Here is a 27,548-nt window from a genome sequence, read left to right on the forward strand (position 1 = left end):
TCCCACTGGAACCTTGATCTGCCCCCCCTTTTGGGCCATACTTCTCTGTCTCTTCATCTTAACAGGCTCCTGTGTTTCCCTCTGTGTCTTCGGTAGAGCTGTTGCACCTGTTACATTGTAAGGGGTGGAGCCTTAGGTATTTGTCAGTATAGGGTGACCCGTTTTACCATGTGGTGCTGTTTGTAGGGGAGCGGTCTGAGAGGAAACAATGCTGCTTTCTCAGCACTCATTCCTTTTCCAGGCACTTCTCCTACTTCTGTATGGGAGCCTTAGGTATTTGTCAATGCTGGTGACCTGTTTCACCCTGTTGTGGCACTGTATGTGGGGGAGGGGTCTGAGAGGGAACAGTAACATTTGCCCTGCACTCACCCCTTTTCCAGGAACTTCTCCCTGTTCCTGTACTAAACAAGCTGCCTCCATTGAGAGACCGTCAATTCCTTCCTCCACCCCTATCCCCCACTGGTTTTCACAGTCAGAAGCAATGTGGCTCTGTTTTCCCCAGTGGTGGACCCGTAAGCTGCCCGGTCTCATTTGGGGCTGGGGTAGCCTCACAGGTTTAAAATGTATGACTGTGCTTTTTGCTGAGGGTACAGTTCTTGTGCCACTGCCGCCAGCCATCAGCTGCTTAGCCGTGCTCTGGCAGCCACTGCCAACAGCCAACCCTGCAGCAGTGCCGTACCTGATTCTCTCCGTCCCGGCTCCGCGCCTCCTACCTGGCTGAATATTTCTTCTTTATTTCTTTGTTGAACTTTCATGTAATTTGGTTTTCTGCATCTTCTAGGTTATTTTAGTTTTGAAGTGGTTGTAAATTCCTTCTTATTTGTGAGGGAGATGCAAGCGAGTCTGCCTACACCTCCATCTTGGCCAGAAGTCTCCCATTGTTTTTATCTTGACTGCTTAAAACATATTTTCACTTTTATTTTATTTTTTTAATGTTTATTTATTGATTTTTAGAGTGAGGAAGGGAGAGAGAGAGAGACAGGCAGAAACAGACATCATGTGTTGTTCTACTTTTTCATGCATTCTTTGGTTGGTTCTTGTTTGTACCCTGATCAGGAATTGAACCTGTAACCTTGGCATATTGGACTGACACTCTAACCAACTGAGCTGTCCAGCCAAGGCAGATCACTTTATACTTTTAATACTTTTTTTTATCACTATATACTTATGTGTCTAGTTCATGGATCTTGGAGGTACAGTATTTTATTCAATGTGTTTATTTCCAGCTGTTTTTTAATTTTAAAAATATATTTAAAATTAATTTATTCTATTATAGTTGTTCCATTTTTCTCCATTGCTTTCCCCCACCCGCCCACCCCATCCATTTTCCTAAAAAATATATTTTTATGTGGTAAAATATATATAATGCAAATTTACCATCTTAGCCATTTTTAAATGTACAGTTTAGCAGCATTAAATTTATTCACATTGTTGTACAACCATTACCACTATCCATCTTCAGGACTTTATCATCATCCCAGCCTGAAACTCTAGTAAGAACTTCCCATTATTCCTTTCCCCATCAGTGTGTACTTTCTATCTCTGTAAATTTGACTGTTTTAGTTGTCTCACAGAAATAGAATCATGCAATATTTGTTCTTGTGTGTAGCATATTTCACTTAGTATAATCTCTTCAAATTCCATTCATGTTGTCACATGTGTCAGAATTTCCTTTTTAAGGTTAAATAATATTCCATTGTATTGTAAACGTGTTCTGTCCAGAAGGTATTCAGCCATGTAATATGAATAATAGAGACACTTATTGAAGGAGATACAAGAAACATTGTACATAGGAAAATGACGTCTCAGTCCTCTTCAAAGTAGAGACCTTGGGACCTCACACAGTTCTCCCAATCGCCATTAGCTCAAAATGGAGCAAATGTAGAGGTTAAAACTGCAAAACTCACAGAAATAAAGATTCAAGAGAAGCTTTGTGACATTGGGTTTGGCAATGACTTCTTGGACTTGACACCAAAAGTACAGACAGCAAAAGCAAAAATAGACAAATTGGATTATATCAGATTTAAACATTTTTCTGCATCTAAGGACATCATCAATAGGGTAAAACACCACAATTTTTTAGAATATATCTACAAATCATATGATTAATAAGGGATTATTATCCAGAACATAAAAACTGCAACTCAACAACAACAAGAACAAAATCTCATTTAAAAATGGGCAAAGGATTTGAATAGACATTTCTCAAAGAAGATGTAGAGATGGCTGATAAGCATATGAAAAGAAGCTCAAATTCACTGATCATTAGGAAACTGCCAATCAAGGACAGAATAAGATATCATTCAGAACAATTAGGATTACCTTAATCAAAATAAAACAGAAGGACTTCCGGCCCAGATGGAGTCGTAGACAGACATGCTTCATCTTCCTCCACAACTAAGAAGGAATACAACTACCTCAAAACTAGAAACAACCAGAAGTTCCAGAAAAATCAAACTGCATGTAAGTCCAACAAACAAAGATATAAAGAAGAAATACTCATTCTGACAGGTAGGAGGGCAGAGCCATGGCGGAGAAGATGCGGTATGGTGGTGGCAGCAGCAGGCTGGCGAAAGATGCAGTCACATGTTTTTAAAAGTTGGGAGGGACACCTTGGGAGCATTCTCAGCCCAGACCAGGCCACACAGCTCACAATCCCAGCGCCGGAGAAAATAGAGCCTCATTGCTTCTGACTGTGCAGACCAGTGGGGATTGGGGCAGAGGAGACTGCCAGTCTCTCAGCAGAGTCCACCTATTTAAAGGGTCCCCACGGTCCTAGAACATCCGCAGACACACCCACTGTGGGAACGATGGCAAGGGCAATAGCTAGAGAGGCGTCAGTCTTGAAGAGGGGTGAGTGCTGAGCAGGCAGCATTGTTCCCTCTCAGCCCCCTCCCCCACAAGCATTGCCACAGCGTGGTGAAACGGGGAGCCCTGTACTGAGGAGCACCTAAGGCTCTGCCCCTTACAACGTAACAGGAGCGACAGGTTACCTAAGACATAGAGGCATACAAACACAGGAGCCTGTCAAGATAAGAAGACAGAAGTATGACCCAAAAGAGGGAATGGATCAAGGTTCCAGTGGAAGAACTAAGTGATGAGAAGATAGTCAACCTAACAGACATGGAGATAGCCAACCTAACAGATGCAGAGTTTAAAACACTGGTCATAAAGATACTCACAGGCTTGACGGATATGCTTGAGTACCGCAGATGCTTAAGAGAAGTGAAGGCTATGCTAAGTGAAACAAAGGAAAACCCACACAAAACCAATGCTGAAGGGAAGGAAACCAGGGTTCAAATCAATGATTTGAAACATAAGGAAGAAAACAGTCAGCCAGTACAGAATGAGGAAACAAGAATTGAAAAACATGAGAAGCTTAGAAATCTCTGGGAAAACTTTAAATGTGCCAACATCCAAATCTTAGGTGTGCCAGGAGAAGAGGAGGAGCAAGAAACCAAAAGCTTTTGTGAAAAAATAAGGAAAACTTCCCAAACTTGGTGGAGGAAATAGACATACAAGTCCAGGAAGCACAGAGAGTCCCAAAGAAGCTAGACCCAAAGAGGACCACACCAAGACACAGCATAATCAAAATGCCAAAGGTTCAAGATAAAGAGAATCTTAAAAACAGCAAGAGAAAAGCAGAGAGTTACCTACAAAGGGGTGCCTATAAGACTATTAGTTGATTTCTCAAAAGAAATTTGGCAGGCAAGAAACGACTGGCAAGAAGTATTCGATGTGATGAAAAGCTAGGACCTACAACCAAGATTACTCTAGCCAGCAAAGCTATGATTTAGAATGGAAGGGGAAATGAAGTGCTTCCCAGACAAGGTAAAATTAAAAAGAGTTCATCATCACCAATCCATTATTATATGAAATGTTAAAGGGCCTTATTTAAGAAAAAGAAGATCAAAACTATGAACACTAAAATGACAACAAACTCAAAACTGTCAACAACTGAATCTAAAAAATCCAAACAAAATCCAACTAAGCAAACCCGAATAATAACAAAATCAAAGGCATGGGGATCAATTGGAGGGTTATCAGCTGGGAGGGGGAAGAAGGAGAAATGGGGAAATGGTGCAGCGATGAAGAAGCATAATTGGTTTGTACAAAATAGATGGGGGGAAGTTAAGAATAATATAGGAAAGGGTGAAGCCAAAGAACTTATATGCACGACCCATGGACATGAACTAAGGAAGGGTGGGATTGCTGGAAGTAAGGGGGATATTGGGAAGAGGGGAGCAAAAGGAAAAGAAATTGGGACTACTGTAACAACATAATCAATAAAATATACTTAAAAATAAGTAAAAAATAAAATAAAATAATATATTGAGCTTGATGCGGAGATATTGGAATCCTCTGTTGCTGAAGGAATGGTAAAACGATACAGTCACTGTGGAAAACAGTAGGGCAGCTCCTCAAAAGTTTGCACATAGAGTTACCACGTGATCCAGCAATTCTACGTCTGAGTATACATCAAAAATAATTGAAATCAAGGATTCAAATAAATATTTGTGCATCAGTATTCAAAGTAGCATTGTTCACATAGCTAAAACATGGAGGAAACCCAAGTGTCTATCCATGGATGAATGGACAGGCAAAATATGGTATACAAGGTCTTTTCGAAAAAAGTCAAGTTATTGTTAGTATGAGAACGGTTTGCATGACATCGATGTAACCTGGCAGCCAAGAAAGGTGGACTGAAATGTGCATATGTGAATAATGACAACTTCACTGTACTAGTCAGTGGAGGCAGTAGACCCGGCTGAGTGAGCATGTGTACTTTGTGGCTGTAGCATTAAAAGTGACTGAACAAGTAGAGCAGTGAATCTGCATCACATTTTGTGTTAAGCTTGAACATTCCTCTGCAATAACTACTCAGATGATTCAGAAGGCCGCAGCTATGGGCAACTGGTGATTGGCAGCTTCATCGCAACAACACACTTGCTCATGCCTCACATCTTGTGTAGTCTTTTTGATGAAATATCAAATCACCCAGGTGACTCAGCCCTCCTACATCCAGATTTGGCACCCTGTGACTTCTGGCTTTTCCCAAAACTAAAATCACCTTTGAAAGGGAAGAGATTCAGATTGTTGATGACATTCAGGAAAATACGACGGGCAGCTGGTGCTGATTGGGAGAACTGTGTGAGGTCCCAAGGTGCCTACTTTGAAAGGGACTGAGGCATCATTGTCCTGTGTACAATGTTTCTTGTACCTGTATCTTCTTTAATAAATGTCTCTTTTTCATATACATGGCTAGATACCTTCTGGATAGACCTCATATATTGATTAATACAACAGTTTTCTAGTATTTGGTTTCACTTGTTTCATGTGTTCTTTTTTTCTTGTGATTCTTGACCTTAAGTGTGTGCATCGCTAAAGACATTATTTCAAAGTAATTATGCAACATTGTAATTTCTTGGTATTATCTAATACCCAATCCAACTTAAATTTCCCTGATTTTCTAAAATGATAACCTTTTATGGTTTTTCTGGTGATCAGGCCATATGTATTATATTTAGTTATTATAGGTCTTTGTAAGTCTGTTTTTCCAGAGTAGAGCCCTCTTCTTTCCCATGCCAATGATTTGCTGACAGAACCTAGTTGCTTGTGCCGTAGTGTTTCAGGTATTGGTTTCTTGTGATGTCATTTAGCTTGTTCCACTCTTTTGTGAATTTGGAAAATGATAAGTTAGCCCTAAAAGTTTGCTTGGTTTTTGACTCACTGCTTTCTTTTTTTTCCTAAAGCAAGAACCAACACTTTCTAGCTGCCCTGACCTGTGTGGGTCATTGGGTTGGGTATCATCCGGCAAAATGCTGTGTTGCCAGTTTGATTCCTTGTCAGGGCACATGCCCGGGTTGCAGGCCAGGTCTTTGCTGGCACGTAAGAAGCAAGCAATCGCTGTTTTTGTCTCACATCGACGTTTCTTCCTCCTGCCCTTTCCTTTCTAAAAACAAATAAATGAAATCTTTTTAAAAATTAAAAAAAATACTTCATAGCTAATCTGTGTTTCTAATTTATTACATCAAGTGGTACATGTCTAATTGTTACATTTTTAGTGCTGATGGGTCTTTTAATTTGCTCGGCTAATATGATTATAAGGTTCCCCTATTACGCATCATGTAATGGTTTCATCCATTATTGGTTTTTGCTCAAATTAGTTATTTGGTATACGTAAATGTGATATTTTTTCTCTGATTCATTCCTTCCTAATTTATTATCCAGAATTCATCTGTGAAGAAATTTTCCTCTATCAGTTAGGGCCATTGGTTTACTCTGAAATGTAGCTTTTATGGAATAGGCAGCATAAAGGCTTAATTTCTTTTCTTTAATTGCAAATTACCAGTCAGGAATTGTGCTATACAGTAATGCAAGTGAATGATATTTATTTGTTGTTTTGTTTTTATGAGTTTATAGGGTTTTAGATAAGTAATATGCTTTTCATTCATTTTGATGTGCTTTCATGTTGACTACTCTGTCTTCTTAATATATCCCTTTTTTGTCTTTGATGCAACCTTTTTTTTTGTGGTTCAAGCTATCCTAGAATGTTGCACATATTCTACCCTACACCTATTCAGGTCCTTTGTCCGTTACAACATTAACAATTACTTATTGCTTGATCCTACAATATACTTAAATAGTTTCTCAATAATATTAATATAGTTACTTCAAATAAGATTATTGAATTGAATTTGACTTCCTTGCAGCTTTATTGTACTTAAAATAAATCTTTCTCTGTATAAATTGTAAATGAAATTTCTAACATCACTTGAAATAATCTTTTTAATGTGGTCATATCACCTACTTGACATACATTTTGGTTTATGAATTTATTTTAATTGTTTTTTAAAATATTTAAGTCATTAACATAATTCCAAAGTCAAAAATAATAAGGGATATTTCAGAGAAGTGATGTTATTCCTCTACTCTGTTTTTTCCTCCTTCTTTAGGTAGTAACTTTATTACTTTTTGGCATATCTTTCCTATTTTTCCTGTTATAATTCTAAGCAAGAACAAATTATTCATATTTCTTGCCTTTCCTTACAAAAAAGATAGCCTATTCTATTTATATAAATGTTTTTACACCTTGCTTTTTTTTCTCTTAATAGTGGATCTCTATATCTTAGAGATTGCTCAATATAAATAAACAGTGCTTTTTTAATATTGAAAAAACTTTTAAGGAAAATAAATTTTAATATCAAAATATATCTCTAGTCTTTTGAATGCACTGTTTAAGCTTATGTACAGATCATTTTTAAGAATAGAAATAAAGGGATTTAGTGAGCTGAGTAAAATTTTACTATGCTGTTCACTTGCATAGTACAGCTTTAGGTTTTTCAAAGTATCAAAATTATTTTTTAAAGTTACAGCATAAAAAATATTTGATGCTATTGTGACATTTTATATTTATGTTCTATATTCAATTTCACAGGTATAAATTTGTTTTCTTTTTTTTTTAAATTAAGCTTCAAGTGGAAATAAAGAAATCATTTCACATATTAGTCAACATGGAGGAAAATGGCCTTACTGGTTTAAAAAAATGGGTGAGTTATTCTGAATGTTAAAAATTATATCAATATTATGCTGACTTGATTTATAATTTCTTCTTAATTTTTCCAGAAAATATTCAAAAGTTGGGGAATTATACATTGAAATTACAAGTTGTATTGAATGAAAGTAATGCAGACACTTACGCTGGAAGACCGCTACCATCTAAAGCAATTAAATTTTCTGTTAAAGGTAAGCAAAACACTAATACATAACTATATGCTGAGGGTCACATTTTAAATTAAGGAGGAATAGATAATTTAGTAAAAGATGTTTAAGCAATTGTGTAACCATTTTGACCTTAAAATGACTTTGTAATTCTTCTTGACAAATTATATTTCTTCTAAATTTTGAAGACATCATTGTAGTCTAACTTTCATTGTTGCTAATAAAGTCTAAAGCTATTCTGATTTTTTACCTTTGTATGTGATCCCCTCTTTTCCAAGCCCCAGATATTTGGTGAATCTGACTTATTTGTCCCAATTTCTTAAATTCAAATTCTAACAATTTTCCTTGAATTACTTTGATTTCCTACTCTGTCTTTCTACATCTGATACTAAGATGTTACACCTCTTGACTGACGTATTGATATTCATTTTTTCTATTTTCTGTCTTGGTTTTAATTTTCTACTTAGTGGCAGATTCCTTTAACATGATGTTTTACACTTTGTATTGAGGTGTTGTTTTTATTCCTGCTATGATTTTTTTAGATTCCAAGAAATATTTTTTACTCTGTTTTTTAAATTATATTTTATTGATTGCACTATTATAATTGTCCTGATTTTGCCCCATTGCTCCCAGTCTACCTAATACCCTCCATTCCCTCAGGCAATTTCATTGTTCATGTCCATGGGTTATGCATGTAAGTTATTTGGCTACTCAGATTTCCTATACTTTACATCCCCATGGCTGTTCTGTAACTACCTACTTGTACTTAATTCCCTCTCACCTCGTCACTCATTCCTCACACCCCCTTCCCACCTGGCAACCATCAAAATGCTCTCTGTATCCATGATTCTGTTTCTGTTCTTGTTTGCTGTTTGTTTGTTATATTCCATTGTTCATAGATATATTTATTGCCATTTTATTGCTCATAGTTTTGATCTTCTTTTTCTTAAGTTCCTTTAACATTTCATATAATAATGGTTTGGTGATGATGATCTCCTTTAGTTTTTTCTTGTCTGGAAAACTTATCTGCCCTTCAATTCTAAATGATACCTTTGCTGGGTAGAGCAATCTTGACTGTGGGTCTCTGCTTTTCATGACTTGGAGTATTTCTTGCCAATTCCTTCTGGCCTGCAGTTTCTTTTGAGAAATCAGCTGACAGTATTATGGGAACTCCTCTGTAGATAACTTACTTTTCTCTTGCTGCTTTTAAGATTCTCTTAAAAGAAGAGAGAAAGGGGGAGGGAGTTGGGGAAAGAGTGTAAGAGAAACATCAATTTGTTGTTGTACTTATTTATGCATTCATTGGTTGATTCTTGTGTGTGCCCTGACTGGGGATCAAACTCACAATCATGGTGTATCTGAATGATTCTATAACTAACTGTAGTACCCAGCCAGGGCTTCTTGAAACTTTTAAACTTTATTCATCATTTGTTTCTTCCATGTTGATTTTTTTGTGTACATTTGCTCTGGGACTTTCATGTTACATGCCCTCTTATATGACTGGTGATTTGCTCACATTAGAGAATAGAACATTTGATAGCTTTTATATGGGGGGGCAGTTTATGGTATGAAAATTTTTAGGTTTTCCTATCTTTGTTCAGATTCCCCAGAGTAGAGCCTTCCAGTCTCCTGCTAGGAGGGTAAACACCTGGCTGCCAACATTTTGGGAGCCAAGCTGGGGAAGACTGTTGAAGGGTTTCACATTTAGTAAATAATCTTTCACTTGATTTTCCTATTTTCAGTAAACTGAGTGCTATTTCCCTCACTCCCTTAGGCCTACTTTTTCTGATCTCCCCTAGACAATGTCTTCCCCATCTATTGCTGGGGCTGAGGAAGGCAGTTAACTGGCTCTATGTATTGAGGGGTGAGGATCTGTGGAACTGTTTCTTAGACTTCAGCAGGTCTTCCTTTTTTATTTCACTTTCGCTCCAACTTGATACAACCATTCCTGAGACTTTTGAGTGTCCTGTAGAGTGAATTAGATTGATCTCTGCTTACTTTGTTGTGATTGAGGATTTGAGGTTCTTGGGTCTTTCTACAACAATAAGTCGGTAACACTTACCTATATATTCTCCAGCTTTCAAATTTGATAACTGTTGTATTTTTCTTTCTGTTGTTTTGGAGGTTTAAGCCTCTTTAAAGAAGAAATCTCTATAATGTCATTATTATGGGGTTTTTGGAAAGAGAGCTAATCTAAGTGCCTGTGATCACTTTGCCCTTTTTAATGAGATGGGCCACCAGAGATCTTTCCTTTTTGGACATATAAATCTTCCACATATTTTTAACAGCTGTGGAACACATTTCATGGTATGGATGTGCTATAGTGTAAACAGTTTTCTGTTGATAAACATTTTAATGTTTTCCAATTTTTTTGCTATTACAATAGTGGTATATAGGAGAAAAATTATGCTGCTCTTACTAGAATTTCTCTTGGGTAGATACCAAGAAGTAGAATTGCCAAACTGGAGTTTATGTACTTCAACATTTTAAATGCATCTACTGTCAGAATGCCTTCCCAAAAGGTTGTGGTACCCTCAGCAACAGATATGAGAGTTCCAGTTTCCTTATGATCATTCCTGGCCAACCTATATTTTTATTTAACTTAATGACAGCAAATTATTCCTTTAATTATTAGGTTGTGCATCTCTTCTAGCCATTATTGGACATTTTATGTCATCTATGAAAGCCCGTTCATTTGCTGGGGCCATTTCAATAGTTAAAGCTATGATTCTCAAATTGGAGCTCATATCTGAATCACCTGCAGGGCTTATTAGAACAGACTATAGGGCATCACTCCCAGTTTCTGACTTAGTGGGTTTCAGGTAAACCCTAAGATTTGCATTTCTTTCTTCCCCCTTTTAAAAAAATGTTTTATTGTTTATGCTATTACAGTTGTCCCAATTTTTCCCCCTTCGCCGTCCTCTGCCCGGCCTACCCCCCCAGTTCCATAGTCAGTCCCACACCATTGTCCATGTCCATGGGTCCTTCATATATGTTCTTCAACCAATTCCTTCACCTTCTTTCAAACAGTCCCTACCACCCTCCTCCCCTCTTACAGCTGTCAGTCTATTCCAGGGTTCTATGCCCCTGCTTTTATTTTGCTCATTAATTTATTTTGTGCATTAGACTTCTCTAAGTGGAATATACCAGTTGGTGAAAGATAAATACTGTATGATACAACTTATAATAGGATTTGCATATTTAATAATTTCCCGGGGATGGCTGTACTCTTTGAGAATAGCTGGTTTAGAAGAGATTTTAAGTATTCTGGATTTTAATACTGTGTTGCATGTGTTGCAAATACTTTCTCATATAGGACTTTTAACTTTGTTTATTGTGTCTAATGAGATATTTTAAACTTTATCATATAAATCTTTTTATACCTATTATGTGTTTAGTAATGTTTTGCCCTAATTTTTCTTATGATATGGTAATAAGCATATTCATTATTATTATGTCTATATCTAGAATTTTATTTTTATGTATGATATGAGATAGACGTCTAACTTTATTATTTTCTCAATTGGATTACAGGTATGATTTGTGTAATTTTTACACAGATTTAAAATGCCATCTTTATCATTGCTTAATTTCCCATATGTAAATGGATCTGTTTCTCGCCTATAATGAATTTTCTGACCAATCAATTTTATTTTTACCTTTCTTTCTTTCTTTTTCTTAAAAGAGGGTAAGCCAGAGAAATTTTCATGTGGCCTTCTGGATTCTCCTTTTCGTGTGGGAGTTCCATTCAATATCCCTCTGGAGTTTCAGGATGAATTTGGTCATACTACTCAACTAATAAATGATATTCAGCCAGTTCTTGAAGCAAGGTAATTTGAAGAATCAACTTGTATTTGACTTTCCATATTTACTAAGCATTTACTCTCTTTTCTTTTTGTGGCCTAAATATTTTGTATGTATTATGATTAAAATGCTTAGTGGTTTTTATGATATATAGGGGATATATTTAGCCCCAACTTATCATCTGTGACTATAGGGTCGTGTATAAATTGACCTGCTAAACTTTATGTTTTGCTGAATTTACTGTTAAAGTTGTTTAGGTAAGACTGATAGCTCTCTCTTTTTAACTCCCATTTCTTTTGGCAAGTATGATATGATGTCTCTTGGTAATTACTAATTATAACATTTTAATTTTGTTGTTTGCTTATATGTTATGGCCATTTAAACTGAAAGGTACTGCCTACTAGGTTTTAACCTAATGCAATTTATTTTGGTTTGTTTTAAAATCTGTAATAAAATATGTTCTTTCCATGCAAATTTGAGCCCTTCCTTAGAGTTTAACTTTAATAGTCCTTTAGAGTGATATGATTGGCTTATATTAAGAAATAGCTCTTAGAAACATAACAGTGTGTCCAGTGGTGTAATTGAGGAGGTTCATTATTTTCCATTACTTCTTTTTGTGATGCCTAGGAAGAAATTCTTCATCAGTTTAAAGAGCACGAGTGCTAGTATTTCTTTTTTACATTGGCTGCCAAATTTGCCTTTCTAGGCCCATTTTTTATGTATGCTTTTTTTTTTTTAATGTATTTTTTAAAGATTTTATTATTTTTACAGAGGGGAAGGGAGGGAGAAAGAGAAGGAGAGAAACATCATTTGTTGTTTCCTCGCACATGCCCCCAACTGGGGACCAGGCCCAACCCAGGCATGTGCCCTGACTGGGAATCAAACTGGTAATCTTGGGTTTGCAGGCCTGTGTGCTTTCTTTTGTTGTTTGGATCTGTTTTTTCCCATATGCTATAATTGTTTACTCTTTCATTCATTTTAACATGTACTGTATTCCAGGCGTTTGCTAACTGGAGATATAGAGGTGAACAAAGACATTGTATTTGCCTTCTAGAAGTTCAAAGATTAGTGAAATATAGATAGTTTAGTGTCTAGATTTTTACCATGGTTAAGTTCCTCAAAAGCAATACGTAGGCATAAAAAATATTGTAAATGAATTTTCAGTTTTGTGTTCTCTTAATTTGCAAAAGTGATTCTTGCCTTTTTTTTTATTGTTTTTCAATTACAGTTGTCCCATTTTTCCCCATTGCTCCCCCACACCCAGCCCACCCCTTCTCCCACAGTCATATCCCACCTCATTGTCCATGTCCATGAGTCATTTATACATGTTCTTTGACTAAACCCTTCCCTTACTTATTCCTTCTCTCCCCTCCCCTCTCCCGCCTAATAACTGTTTGATTCTTGCCTTTTGACATCTCGCCTTCATTTGAATAATAAATAGTAATGGAGTTGAATGCAATTAACCCTTGAATAGCAGGGATTAGGGTTTCGAACCCCTGCACTATCAAAAATTCACATTTAACTTCTGATTTTCCAGAAACTTAACTGATAGTCACCTGTTAACTGGAAGCCTCACCAATAACATAAACAGTCGATTAACACATATTATATCGTCGGCGGCGGCGGCGGCAGCCGTCCGTCTCGAGAGACAATGGTGTAGCTTCTTAAGAGTCTATCTGCACCGCCGAGAATGGCTCTGCAGTCTAACTCGGGAGTGACACGGTATCTGTCTCCTCCCGTGTTGAATCGACATCTTGTGATGACGCTGGAGTGTCCTCTCCAGTGAAGCTGAAGCTACAGAGCCTGGGCAGGGTGATATGGAGGGTCTGCTGTTGCCCATGCAGCAGACCCCCCCTCTCTTCGCAGCTGAAGGGTCCAAGGGAAAGACGGAGTCAATACAGCTTGGCTTCAGGTGCGCCGCAGGAGTTGCCGGTGTTGACTACAACGTCGAACCGCCTTAGGGACTCCGGCTCCGGATTTTCTGTCGGGGTTTACTCCCTTAGCCTTTCCCCTGAAGAGGTATGCCACAAGGCAGCGGAGGTTTTTTGGAGTCAGAGTTTTCCTTCTCTGATGTGCCCTGACTGGAAGATCGAACCAGCGACACTTAGCTCGCAGGCCGACGCTCAATCCACTGAGCCAAACCAGCCAGGGCCAAACACATATTATATATATCATATGTATTACATATTCTATTCTTTCAATAAAGTAAGCTAGAGAAAAGAAAATGTTAAGATCATAAGGAAGATACAATTAATTTACAATATTTATTTTTTAAAATCTGCACATAAGTGGACCTGTACAGTTGAAGCCCATGTTGTTCAAGAGTTAAGAATACTTAAACATGTTTGTTTAAAAATAAAACATTAAAAATCCCTTCTAGTCACAAATGGAAAATATTAGTGACACCTATAACTGTTAACCTGTTATCAGTTATAACTTCTGTCTTGTCCTTTAAAAAAATTTTTTTTGTTGATTGATTTTAGAAAGAGGAGGAAGAGGGTGGGGAAGATAGATTTATCATTCCACTTATTTATGTATTTACTGGTTGATTCTTCTATGTGCCCTGACCAGGGATTGAACCTGCAACCTTGGCATATCAAGATGACACTATAACCAAATGAGCTACCAAGCCAGGGATTCATCTTATCTTTGAGAAGATATTCTTACATATGAAGTCCTTGCCACCTATGTATTGATATTTAAGATTTTGGCCTTTAAAAGAAATCTTGGTGGCATGGCTCTGTGAACTTATCTTTAACAAAATATGACCGTTGTATGAGTGTTGTTTCTTGTGGGTTTGTGTGTGTGTGTATGTTACTTATATTTTCAAAAATTTTCCATATACATTGCCTAAAGAATCAAATTATTTGATAAAACTTGTTATAAAAAAAAGCACTTCCTCCTCCTTAGGCCCTCCCTACCCAACCAATAATCTACATCTCAGGAAGTGAACCACTTTCAACTTTTGCACTTAAATCTTTTAGTAACTAAAAAGACTTATTTCTAAGTAACTTTATATTGCTACTTCTTTTTTTTTTTTTTTTTTAGTTTTAAACATTATCTGTTGATTTATGGTTATAGGAGATGAGACCATAACTCTTGATGCCACTTCTGTTACAAATAAGCCTTTTTTCCTGTTTCCTCTTTCTTCAATTAAGTTATATTGTGGCTTGATCAGTATTTAGTTTTCATTTTATTACGGTATATGTAAATGCTAGTCACTTTCTTTATTGTGCAACTTTGTTGTTATACTTTTTCTTTGCTAAGTTTATTATAAAATAACCCTAAATTTTCTACCAATTGTCTTTTCTCTTCTTAAGATGTTTAGGTGCGTAGAAAATCGATCCATTTCATATTCTTGGAGACATATCTCTTGGAATTTGTGTTCCAATCTAGGCCAATTATTTTTGTGCTCATTGGCAGCTCTGATTCTGTAATCTTCCTTCACCTTCATCCTACAGATTTCCTTTGTCTACTGTATTGGGGAAATTTAATTAAAAGTAAAACGTATTCCCAACCTAGAAAACTTCTTCATAAATGTAGAAGGGAAAGAAAATAATTTGGTTATTGAATTAATATTTAAGGCAGAATGTGATGCTCATCATAGGCAATTCGATAAAGAGATTGCAAAGATTGTAAGAAATATTATTCTCAATATTGTTAAGTGGATACAACCCATTATATTCATGTTTTCAAGATAAACTACTAAGTATCTGTGTGTCTGGATGTAGGATTTGAAATTTGGAATCAGCTGACTATAACTTAGGCCCATGAAACTGGGAGACAGGGCTTTACCTTATTTAATGGTTAAACTTCAGAGAGATGGCTCTGAGGTGTCGGAGGAAATATTCCTGAATTGTGAATCTGTGAAGTGGCTTATTTTATTTACCGTTTAATCCTCCATGGGTCCCTCAATTTTAAAAAGAGAATCCCATATTCCTCTCCTTTTGCTGAAGTACATTCTTCACTGTTTTTCTAAGAAAGGGTAACTGGGGGATAAAATTTTATCTCTGAAAATGTCTTTGTTCTACCCTGACTCTAGATTTATTGAATGGAAAAGTAGACTGTATTTCCTGTCAGAATTATGGAAGCATTGTTCCATTTTTGCCTTTGATTTTTGTTACTGCTGATAAATTTGAACTTGGTTAATTTTCCTTTTTATGTTTCCTATGTATGCTCTCTGGACACTTACAGGATTTACTTTTTCTTCTTTTTTTTTTTTCAATTACAATTGTCCCATTTTTTCCCCCATTGCTCTCCCGCACCCAGCCCACCCCTTCTCCTACAGTCATATCCCGCCCCCCCACGCATTGTCCATGTCTATGAGTTACTTATACATGTTTTTTGACTAAATCCTTCTCTTATCCCTCTTCTCTCCCTCGCCCCTCCCCCCTGATAACTGTTATTCTGTTCCTTATTCTGTGTTGTTCTTAGTTTCCTGTATTAGGTGATATCACATGGTATTTTTCTTTCATTGCCTGGGTTATTTCAAAAGCATAAATCTCACTAGTTTTATCCATGTTGTTGCAAATGGCAGAAGTTGCTTCTTTCTCTCTACTGCATAGTATTCCATTGTGTAAATGTACCACAGTTTTTTAATCCACTCATCTACAGATGGGCACTTAGGCTGTTTCCAGCACTTAGCTATTGTAAACAGTGCTGCTATGAACATAGGGGTGCATAAGTTCTTTTGAATTGGGGTTTTGGGATTTTTAGGTATAATCCTAGCAGTGGGATCGCTGGTTCAAAAGGCAGTTCCATTTTTAGTTTTTTAAGGTAATTCCATACTGTTTTCCATAGTGGCTGCACCAGTCTGCATTCCCACCAACAGTGCAGTAGGGTTCCCGTTTCTCCATGTCCTCGCCAGCACTTGTTTGTTGATTTGTTGATGATGGCCATTCTGACAGGTGTAAAGTGGTATCTCATTGTGGTTTTTATTTGCATTTCTCTGATGATCAGTGATGTTGAGCAATCTTTCATGTGTCTATGGACCCTCTGTGTATCCTTCTTGCAGAAGTGTTTGTTCCGGTCTTTTGCCCATTTTTTAATTGGGCTATCTGTCTTCTTGGTGTTGAGATGTGTAAGTTCTTTATGTGTTTTGGAGAACAGTCCCTTGTCTGAGGTATCATTGGCAAATATGTTTTCTCATATGGTTGGTTTCCTTTACATCTTGCTAAGGTTTTCTTTTGTTGAGCAGAAACTCTTTAGTTTGATGCAGTCCCATTTGTTTATTCTTTCCTTTATTTCCCTTGCTTTAGTAGATGTATTGGTGAAGATATTGCTACATGGGATATCTGAAATTTTCCTGCCTATGTTTTCCTCTAGGACTTTCATGGTGTCACGGCTTACATTTAAGTCTTTGATCCACCTTGAGTTTATGCTGGTGTGTGGTGTAAGTGGGTGGCCTAGTTTCATTTTTTTGCACATCCCTGCCCAGTTCTCCCAGCACCATTTGTTGAAGAGGCTCTTCTCACTCCATTTTATGCTGCTTCCCCCTTTGTCAAATATTAGCTGACCATATATAGTCCTGGGTTTATTTCTGGACTCTATTCTGTTTCATTGATCTATATGTCTGTTCTTATGCTAGTTCCAGACTGTTTTGATCACAGTGGCTTTGTAGTATAGTTTGATGTCTGGTGTTGTGATTTCTCCTGCTCTGTTCTTCTGTCTCAAGATTGCTTTGGCTATTTGGGGTCTTTTTTGGTTCCATATAAATTTTTGAAGTATTTGTTCCAGGTCTGTGAAATATGTCACTGGTATTTTAATAGGGATTGCATTGAATCTGTAAATTGCTTTGGGTGGTATGGACATTTTCATGTTGTTGATTCTTCCCATCCATGAACATGGTATTTGCTCCCATTTATTTGTATTTTCCTTAATTTCTTTCTTTAGTGATACGTAGTTTTCCGAGTACAGGTCTTTTATGTCTTTGGTTAAGTTTCTTCCCAGGTACTTTATTTTTCTTGTTGCTATAGTAAATGGCTATTTTTTTTTTTTTTTTTTAGTTTCTATCTCTGATATTTTATTGTTGGTGTACAGAAATGCCTTAGATTTCTGTATATTTACTTTGTATCCTGTTATTTTGCCAAATTCGCTTATTATATCGAGTAGTTTTTTAGTGGAGTCTATAGGGTTTTCTATGTATACTATCATGTCATCTGCAAATAATGACAGTTTTACTTCCTCTTTCCCAATATGGATGCCTTTTATTTCTTTTTCTTATCTGATTGCTGTGGCTAGCACTTCCAAAACTATGTTGAATAGGAGTGCAGTTAGTGGACATCCTCATCTTGTTCCTGATCTCAGGAGGAATGCTTTCAGTTTTTGTCCATTGAGTATGATGTTGGCTTCAGGTTTCTCTTATATAGCCTCAATTATTTTAAGGTATGCTCCCTCTTTTCCCATTTTGCTGAGTGTTTTGACCATAAATGGGTGTTGTACTTTATCAAATGCTTTTTCTGCATCTATTGATATGATCATGTGATTTTTGTCTTTCACTTTGTTTATGTGGTGTATTACGTTTATTGATTTGTGAATATTAAATCATCCTTGCATCCCTGGGATGAATTCCACTTGATCGTGGTGTATGATCTTTTTGATGTATTGCTGGATCCAGTTCGTTAATATTTTTTTGAGGATTTTAGCATTTATGTTCACCAGTGATATTGGCCTGTAGTCTTCTTTCTTTGTTGTGTCTTAACCTAGTTTTGGAAATAGGATAATACTGGCTTCGTAGAAAGAGTTTGGGATTTTTCCCTTGTCTTGGATTTTTTGTAATAGTTTGAGGAGGGTAAAAGTTAGTTCTTCCCTAAATGTTTTGTAAAATTCACCCATGAAGCCGTCCAGTCCAGGGCTTTTGTGTGCCAAGAGATTTTTGATTACTGTTTCAATTTTATTCTTTGTTATTTGTCTGTTCAAGCTTTCTACTTCTTCTTGATTCAGTTTGGGAAAGTTATATGTTTCTAGAAATTTTTCCATTTTTCCAGGTTTTCAAATGTCTTGCCATACAGTCGTTTGTAGTAATTTCTTACAATACTTTGTATTTCTGTGATATCAGTCGTGATTTCTCCTCTTTTTTTTCTGATTTTGTTTATTTGAGTCTTCTCTCTTTTTTTCTTGATGATCCTGGCTAGAGGCTTGTCAGTTTTGTTTATTTTTTTCAAAGACCCAGCTCCTATTTTTGTTGATATTCTGAATTGTTTGTTTAGTCTCTATGTCATTTAGTTCTGCTCTGATCTTGATGATTTCCTTCCTTCTACTCGCCCTGGGCTTTGTTTGTTGTTGTTGTTGTTCTAGTTCTTGTAGCTTGTTGTTCTAGTTCTTGTAGCTGTAGGCTTAGATTTTTTATTTGAGATTCTTCTGTGTTTTTCAAGTAGGCCTGTATTGCTATGAACTTCCCTCTCAGGACTGCTTTTGCTGTATCCCATAGGTTTTGGGCTGTTGTGTGTCCATTATCATTAGTTTCCAGAAACTTTTTGATTTCTTCCTTGATGTCGTTGTTAACCCATTCATTATTTAATATCATGTTATTCATTCTCCCTGAGTTTGGTTGTCTTTGAGTTTTTTCCTTGAGGTTGATTTCTAGTTTCAAGGCATTGTGGTCTGAAAAGATACTTTATATTATTTCAGTTTTCTTGAATTAGTTGAGGCTTGTTTTGTGTCCTATCATGTGGTCTATCTTTGAAAATGTCCCATGTGCATTTGAAAAGAATGTGTATTTTGCTTTTTTGGGGTAAAAATTTTATGTATATCAGTTATATATATAGTATTTGGTTTAGTATGTTGTTCAGTGCCTCAGTATCCTTGGTGTTTCTTTGTTTAAAAGATCTGTCTATTGTTGATAATGGAGTGCTAAAGTCCCCTACTATGTGTGTGTTCCTGTTGATATCCTTCTTGTAGTCTTCTAGTATTTTCCTTATATAATTGGGTGCTCCTATGTTGGGTGCCTATATGTTTCCAGGGTTATATCTTCTTGATGGATTGTTCCCTGCAGTGTTATGAAATGTCCTTCTTTGTCTCTTTTTATGACCCTTGCTTTGAAATCTGATTTGTCCAATATAAGTATTGCTACCCCAGCTTTTTTTCTTGTCTGTTTGTTTAGAATACTTTTTTCCATCCTTACACTTTCAGTCTGTGTAAATCTTTTGTTTTGAGGTATGTTTCTTGTAGACAGCATATATGTGGGTCCTTTTTTCGTATCCATTCCACTACCCTGTGTCTTTTAATTGGAGCATTTAATCCATTTACATGTAAAGTTATTATTGACAGGTATTTATCCATTTCCCTTTGTTCCTGTGTTCCTCTCTGTTTTTCTTCTTTTTTCTTAAAGCATTCCTTTTAGCATCTCTTGCAATGCTGGTTTGGTGGATATGTATTCTTTTAGTCTTCCTTTGTCTGAGAAACTCCTTATTTCACCTTCCATTTTGAAGGAGAGCCTTGCTGGGTAGAGTAGTCTTGTTTGTAGGCCTTTGTTTTTCATTGTTTGAAATATTTTTGACCATTTCCTTCCGGCTTGTAGTGTTTCTGTTTAGAAATCAGTTGATAGCCTTATCAGAGCTCCCTTGTATGTTATTTGCTATTTTTCTCTTGCTGCTTTTAGGATTCTCTCTTTGTCTTTGAATGTTGCCATTTTAATTATGATGTGCGTTGGAGTTGACCTTTTGGGGTTCCTCTTCATTGGGACTCTCTGTGCTTCCTGGACTTGCATGACTTTTTCTCTCATCAAGTTAGGAAAATTTTTGTCATTACTTTTCCTATCAGGTTTTGTATTCATTGCTCCTCCTCTTCTCCTTGTATCCCTGTGATTCTAATGTTGTTTAGTCTCATGTTGTCCTGCATTTCTCTTAAACCCTCTTCATACTTTTTCAATCTTTTTTCATTTTGTTGTATTGTTTGGGAATTTTTTTCTACATTGTCCTCTAATTCACTGATCCGATCTTCTGCTTCATTTAGCCTGCTTTTGATCGAGTCTACTGTGTTCTTCAGTTCAGAAATTGCATTCTTCATTTCTTCCTGGTTCTTATTAATAGTTTCTATGTCCTTTTATATGCTGGTAGTTCTCTGTAAGTTCCCTGTAGCTTCCCTGCAATTCTTTGTAGTTTCCTTAAAGTTGCTGGTAATTTCCTTGGAGTTTGTCGTAGTTTTTTTTGAGATTGTCAAGTACATTGAGCTTCTTTATCACCATTATTTTGAATTCCATGTCTGATTGTTGGCTTATGTCTATTCCATCTACCTCTCTTTCTGGGAATTCCTCTTTTCCTTTCATTGGGAGGTTGTTTCTGTGTCTGCCCATGTTGGATTCTTCTTGTTTGTTTTTGTTTATTAGATTTGTCTGCTTTGATTTCCCGCCTTTGTGGTATGAGATTCTTTATAGGAGACCTGGGGGTTTCAGTGGTGCAGTCTCTTTGATCTCCTGAGCCTGGTGCTCTTGGGATACCCTTTATGCCATTTGTTTATGCTGTCTGGTTATTTTTCACTTACTCTTTGGTGGAATCTTCCCTCTGGCTAGTTGATAGAGAGTCACTCTGCCCACCTTGTCTTGAATTCTTTTGTGGAGATGCTGTTAAAACATAAACACACAACCCAGGCAAGAAACCCACACCCTCAAAAATATCCCCTGCCCTCTATCCCACTATCGGCAGCAGATGAGCCGGTATTAATATAAATGTAGAGAGGTTAAGACTATTACACTATAGGGGAAACAGATAAGGGTTGTTTTAAATTTAAAAAAAAGATGACTTTTGAGAGGGAAGATGATAGAATCATAATAGTAGCAAGTAGCGTCAAGGCTATGCAAGACAGTAAGTAATATTTACATTGTATGTTAAAAAAGAGAGGGAAGAATGCAGAATAAATTAAGAAAATGGAATTGTGTAGTGTTAAGTTTAAATACCAGTTATATGCTATATATTTAGTGTGAAAGGGAGGCTAAACAAAACAGACAAACAAACAGACAAAAATTAAAGAAGGAGGATGGGAGGGAGAGAAGGTAGGGAACATATTAAGGAAAGAGTTTTTTAAAAAAATGAAAAAAACTTTTTACTCAGTTCAACCTTTGTACGCAGTCTTCTTTTTCTGGATCCACACCTGCTCAAAATTCCACGGGTTTCAAATCTTTTCTGGCTGGCTGGCTGTGAGGAGATCTGGTTGGTTTCTGTGGCTGCTTTTCTCTCACTCGTGGGCCTGTTGCAACTTTCTGCTGTGAGCCGCATTGAGTTGGGTCTCTCCCCACTCTCCCCACTTGTCTTGCGGCGCCCTCCAGCAGTCCTCAGGCTTCTCTAGCAACGTTGTTCTGCTGGCAAGCCAGTGCTCCTGTTCCTAGTCCCCGCCCAGCCTTGGGTCCTGTCTTCACTCCTCCTCCCAAGAAGTCTGTGCTCCAGGCCTCCGCACCGGGCTGCTTCTGTCCCTGGCTGGCAGCATCTTACTGTTCACCTCTGCACACTGCCTGCCTGCCTGGGGTCCCCACTGAGTCTGTATTTCTGCTGCAGCTCTCCCGTATGGGTCCTTCTCCCCGGCTTAGTTTCGCTCCTTTTTGTTTAGTGCTGCCGTGATGCGCGCACCCGGGGTGGGAGATTGCCAGCCCAGATTTGCCAGCCCAAGGGGTTCCCACCGAGACTCAGTTCATATAGCTTCCCACTGTCCGGGCCGCTAGCTGTCCTCCCACACCTCCGGCTGTTTCAAGGAAACCTTCCTATTGTCTTCCTCTGGGACTCTGCTGATCCCAGCGCCTATGGCAAGTGGCAGTTTCTAAGCAGATCCCCGCCAGTGAGCCGATCTGCCGCCGCCCCTTTGGGGTACAATGCGGCAGCGGCGCCAGGCTCGATGGACCCAGCGACTGGGCCTAGGGGGCCCAGCGACTCCCCTTGAGAGCGCGGGTGAACCTTTTGCCCTTTTCCACTCTGCTCCCACACTTCTTTTCCTGCTCATGCTGTCTGAAATTCTCACTCATTCACTCATCTCCGTGTTTGTACTCTGAGCCTTTCCGTAATGGAAGCAAACAGACAACACTGCTACCTACTCCGTTGCCATCTCTACTCCTACTATTTATTCTTAATAGGGCAAAATTTTATAGCAATACATATCTGTATAGGTCTCTTCTGAAGTATTGTGTTGGCCAAAAGTCCATATGTTATTTTTCGTAAAATAAGACACATTTTTTCATTGTCACCAATAACTATTGATTTAGATATTTTGAGTATGTTAGCTATCTCTCATGTTGTATAGTGTTGATTGTTGTCAATTAACGTCTTGATTTGACCGCTATTAATTTCAACTGGTCTACCCTACTGTGGAGCATCATCCAGCACAAAACTTAGCAGACCACATTCTATCAGTCACAACACCTCCTCTATACATCGATTAGTCACAGCATCTCCTCCATACACTGCACAGATCTTTTTTTGCATTTTTACATTCTTGAAATAATAAAGCATAATATGCCAAAAATGTTACATATGTTTTTTCCATCTTCAATATTATAATGGCTACACAAAAAGTGACCAATTTTGGTAAGTTTTTTAAAAATGCATGCTAATATGACAACTGTCACAAATACAATCTAACAAAATTGTTTCGAGTTAAGTTAGACAGCTAAGCACTACTAGAGCCACCTTATGGGGAAAAAAAAAAAAAATGAAGTTTTTGGCCAACCCAATACATAGTCCTCTACCTTTCATTGTCACTGTTTTCTCTTTCTGGAACCTTTATTTATTTGATATTAAATCTTCTAGACTTAATTCTCTTAAGTTTTCTTTTTTTTTCTATTTTTCTTAATATTTTTGTGTGTTTTCTGAGCTTTATAACTTTTCCATTGAGTTTTTCCTTTCTGCAGTACTTGTAATTTCCAAGACTTCTTCCTGGTTTTCTGAATGGTCTTTTGTAGATCTTTTTGTTTTATAAATATAATACTTTTTTTCATTGATAAATAATTGTTTTTGTGTTTTTTTTTTTTAAAGGAAACTTTACCTACATAGATAATCTCTGTTTTCTCCTAGTTAGTTGTTTTATGTTGGTTTTTCATCTCTTTTCTTCAGATATCTGGTAAGTGGTCATCTGCTTATAATTGAGTGGAGAACTAAACTGTAGATAGGAGACTTAGCTTGGGGGAGATGATGTTGATCATGAACTCTACTATAGGATGATCTGTTCTAACTCTTGGGGGGAAATCTTATTGTCAGTATCTTTACGTCTTTTTTTCTTGGTGTGGACTGCTTTCTCAAAGAAAAATATTTAATTTATTGCCTGGAGGGGAATAGTTTGGCTCTCCAGGTTCTTAACTCATCCAATAACAAGCCTGGGATGAGAATGGGCATGGGAAAGTCTCAGCATCTATATGTATTTATTCTGGATTACTCCTTCTGTTCTTTCTAGTATTTTACCGTCTCTTTCAATTTATGTGCTTTCCCTTGGTTCAGAGAGTCTCTGCTTTAGGCTTTTTCAGATAATAATCTTTTAGTCATCTGCCAGAGAGGAGAGATCTGAGGATACAGAGTTTCACATTATTTATCTGTGTGTCTGTTTACTTATTTTGCCTCTTTTGACCTCACTTTTAGAGCCTGAGAGGTACCTGGGAATTCTGTGGTATAGATGGTTTCCAGCTTTTTTCATTACTGTTTCAAGGTTTAGGTTTTTTTGTTTTGTTTTGTTTAAGACTACTAGGTCATTTACTACTGTCAGTCCTGTGTTTTAGTAAGTTTTGTTGTCCTTTTCTTCGTTTCCTCTCTTTTCTTATCTGTCTTCAACAGTAAAGAACAGAACTTGCTGATGTCATACTTCTGAGGTTTTATGTGATAGTGCGATGTAGATGTGTACCTTGAATGTGCTGTTTTCCCCCAGGAGTCCATTTTGTCTTGTATGCTGCTTTACATCTCTTTTTCCCCCACAAAAGCATGTTGTTTAGTTTTTACATATTATTCATAAATACTTGTAAATATTTAAATTCCATTCCTCAGAAAAATTAGGCTTTTTCTTCATCATACTATACTTTTCCTTTTTTCCTCACGTTACCCCTTGACATCTGGCTGGTTTGGCTCAGTGGATTGAGCGTCGGCCTGCGAGCTAAGTGTCGCTGGTTCAATCTTCCAGTCAGGGCACATCAGAGAAGGAAAACTCTGATTCCAAAAAACCTCCGCTGCCTTGCGGCATACCTCTTCAGGGGAAAGGCTAAGGGAGTAAACCCTGACAGAAAATCCGGAGCCGGAGTCCCTAAGGCGGTTTGACGTTGTAGTCAACACCGGCAACTCTTGCGGCGCACCTGAAGACAAGCTGTATTGACTCCGTCTTTCCCTTGGATCCTTCAGCTGCGAAGAGAGGGGGGGTCTGCTGCATGGGCAACAGCAGACCCTCCATATCACCCTGCCCAGGCTCTGTAGCTTCAGCTCCACTGGAGAGGACACTCCAGCGTCATCGCAAGATGTCGATTCAACACGGGAGGAGACAGATACCGTGTCACTCCCGAGTCGGACTGCACAGCCATTCTCGGCGGTGCAGATAGACTCTTCAGAAGCTACACCATCGTCTCTCGAGACGGACGGCTGCCGACGACCCCTTGACATAGTAAAAATACTCTCTAAGAATCTACACATGTTCAAAAGTGATTTAGAAATCAAATCGCCCATGGTAGTAGATTAGGGATCTCAGTATATATCCTTACAAGGCTATACTTCATTTCTTGGACCTCAATTTAAAGGGCACCAAAAATTCTCTAAAATCCCATTGAGTGAAAGATTGGCAAGAATCCATGGCAAAGTCTGAAGAAATGCTTAAACCTGGCCTATTTGGATTTTTTTTTCTCCTTAGGCCTATATGTATGGTATACATTTGCTTATTTCCTACCTTGTATCTTTACTAATTCAATATATGAAGTTTCATATTTTACTATATACACATTATTAATTTGCAGTGTTTGGCTTACTGGTATCACTTACAAATGCTTGTTGGATCATTTTTCTATGGAAAAGAAATTCATATGAATTTGCTTTTCTGTTATTTCTTCATATTTTTAAAACTTATTTTTTAAAAAATTAATTAAACATGTTAATGGCATGTGAGAAAACAAATGACATCTGCAGCTTATTTCTAGGTAATGGAGGGGAAGTTAAAAAATAATTTATTTTTTTCCAGTGGTTTATCCTTACAATATGAAGAAATAACCAAGGGACCAAATTGTGTAATTCGAGGTGTTACAGCTAAGGGCCTTGTAAACTCTTGTCAAGGCAAGGTAAGCATTGTACATACATGTTATAGTACATATTTATTATGTGGTAGAAACAAAATTGTAAATTTAAAATTGAATAACCTATTTTTGTAACAAGATGATAGTAATGTTGGATTTTTAGGAACTAATCTCGATCATGTCACCTAGCTTACCATTTACATCTCTAAGAAAAATCAGCATGTTTGCTACTATTGTTTTTGTTAAGCATTTATTAATTACGTATTTTCAACAGTCTTTATTATCTTTGTTTCAGTCTTTTCATTCAAAGCCATTTTTTCAATACTTTTATCCAGTACTGTATTATTTCTTTAAAAAAATTTTTTTCAATTACTGTTTACTTTTAATATTATTTTGTATTGGTTTTAGGTGTACAGTATATTGGTTAAACAATCATAGACTTTACAGAGTATTCTCCTAATATTTCTAGTACCCACTTTTCTCTCTTTCCATCATTTTTTGAATTCTTAGAAACAAATATATGAGAAACTGGCTCACTTCTGTAAACATACTGGGCTAGGTATTTGGATAAAGGAAAGTGTCTTGGAAGGGATAAGGTTAGAGAAAGTAAAGCCATAAACTCCAGTGGGTAATTTTTCAATTAAGTGTGTAAAGCAGTTAATAGATTTACATGACTAAAGGAAGCTCTATGGTAATAGTTTTTCACTGTATAATTACCTTCAATATATTATTTAAGTTTTTTCCTCTCAAAATGATGTTTAAAATAGAATATGTGAAATTGAGTACTGTTTACTATACTGCAGTATAAAATCAAATCAAAGTAAAGATCAAGTTTTGTACATCTTTCTGAATTCAGATTACCTTTTCCTAAGAACTTGATTTAATGGGAAATTTGATTATTATGAGATAAACTTACCAAAAAGATTTCAAGATTAAAAAAAATACTTTTTATTTTGAAATAACTATCTTTATAGAAGAGTTAGAAAGATAGTATGCAGAGTTCATATATACTCTTCACCCAGCTTCTTTTGTGAACATCTTACATAACCATCCGATGTTTATCCACACTAAGCAATGAACACTTGATACAGTACTCTTTATAACACCATGGACTATATTCACCTTTTTTCCGTTTGTTTCACTAGTGGTTTGTTGGGTTTTTTTGTTTGTTTGTTTTTTTCCTTTTCCTCCATTCCCAGATCTCATCCAGAATACTAGGTTGTATTTGGAGATTTTTAGATTTTTATTTTTTTCACTTGATTATTCTCCCATGTTTTTTATAAAGTCCGTCCTGATTTTGGTCATTATTCAGAGGTTATGTCTTATAAATCTGAAGAAACTATTGTCTATAAACAAAAAACAATGTCAGTTTTTAAAAATAAATATTTATTTTTAGAGAGGGAAAGGTAAGGAGAAATATAGGAAGAGAACATCAATGTATGGTTGTCTCTCATACGCCCCCAACTGGGGACCTGGCCCACAACCCAGGCTTGTGACCTGATTGGGAATCGAACCAGTGACCCTTTGGTTTGCAGGCCTGCACTCAATCCACTGAGCCACACCAGCCAGGACTTGCAATGTCAATTTTTTTACCTGCATCCCTTACATACATATATATAATTTCAGTCATTATAAAATTGCTAAGTTGATTTCTATAATGGTATGAAAATAAAAAGCAAAGTAAATAAAAATTAAAGTGATAAAATACTTAAGTATTTATTTAAGACTTGGATTTGATTAAATTTTTTTCAACAGAACTTTAATCTGAAGGTTATTCTTCCGGGTTTCAAAGAAGACTCGCAGATTTTGAAAATTAGATTACTACCAGGTAATATTTTAAGAAATGTTC

The 27,548-nt window shown here is 36.9% G+C and overlaps 1 protein-coding gene across 1 annotated transcript in view; it reads left to right on the plus strand.

Moving 5' to 3' along the window:
• SMCHD1 (structural maintenance of chromosomes flexible hinge domain containing 1) overlaps nucleotides 1-27,548 on the plus strand; it is a 156,991-nt gene that overhangs the window by 56,382 nt on the left and 73,061 nt on the right. The window contains exons 18-22 of the mRNA XM_090285762.1: nucleotides 7,473-7,550; nucleotides 7,627-7,746; nucleotides 11,408-11,552; nucleotides 25,648-25,744; nucleotides 27,455-27,527. Coding sequence (XP_090141888.1) covers nucleotides 7,473-7,550; nucleotides 7,627-7,746; nucleotides 11,408-11,552; nucleotides 25,648-25,744; nucleotides 27,455-27,527 — 513 coding nt within the window. The remainder of the gene's footprint in view (nucleotides 1-7,472; nucleotides 7,551-7,626; nucleotides 7,747-11,407; nucleotides 11,553-25,647; nucleotides 25,745-27,454; nucleotides 27,528-27,548) is intronic.

The sequence above is a fragment of the Furipterus horrens genome, unplaced genomic scaffold, assembly GCF_987537825.1.
Source record: "Furipterus horrens unplaced genomic scaffold, mFurHor1.1.pri manual_scaffold_8, whole genome shotgun sequence".
NCBI classification, from domain to species: domain Eukaryota; kingdom Metazoa; phylum Chordata; class Mammalia; order Chiroptera; family Furipteridae; genus Furipterus; species Furipterus horrens.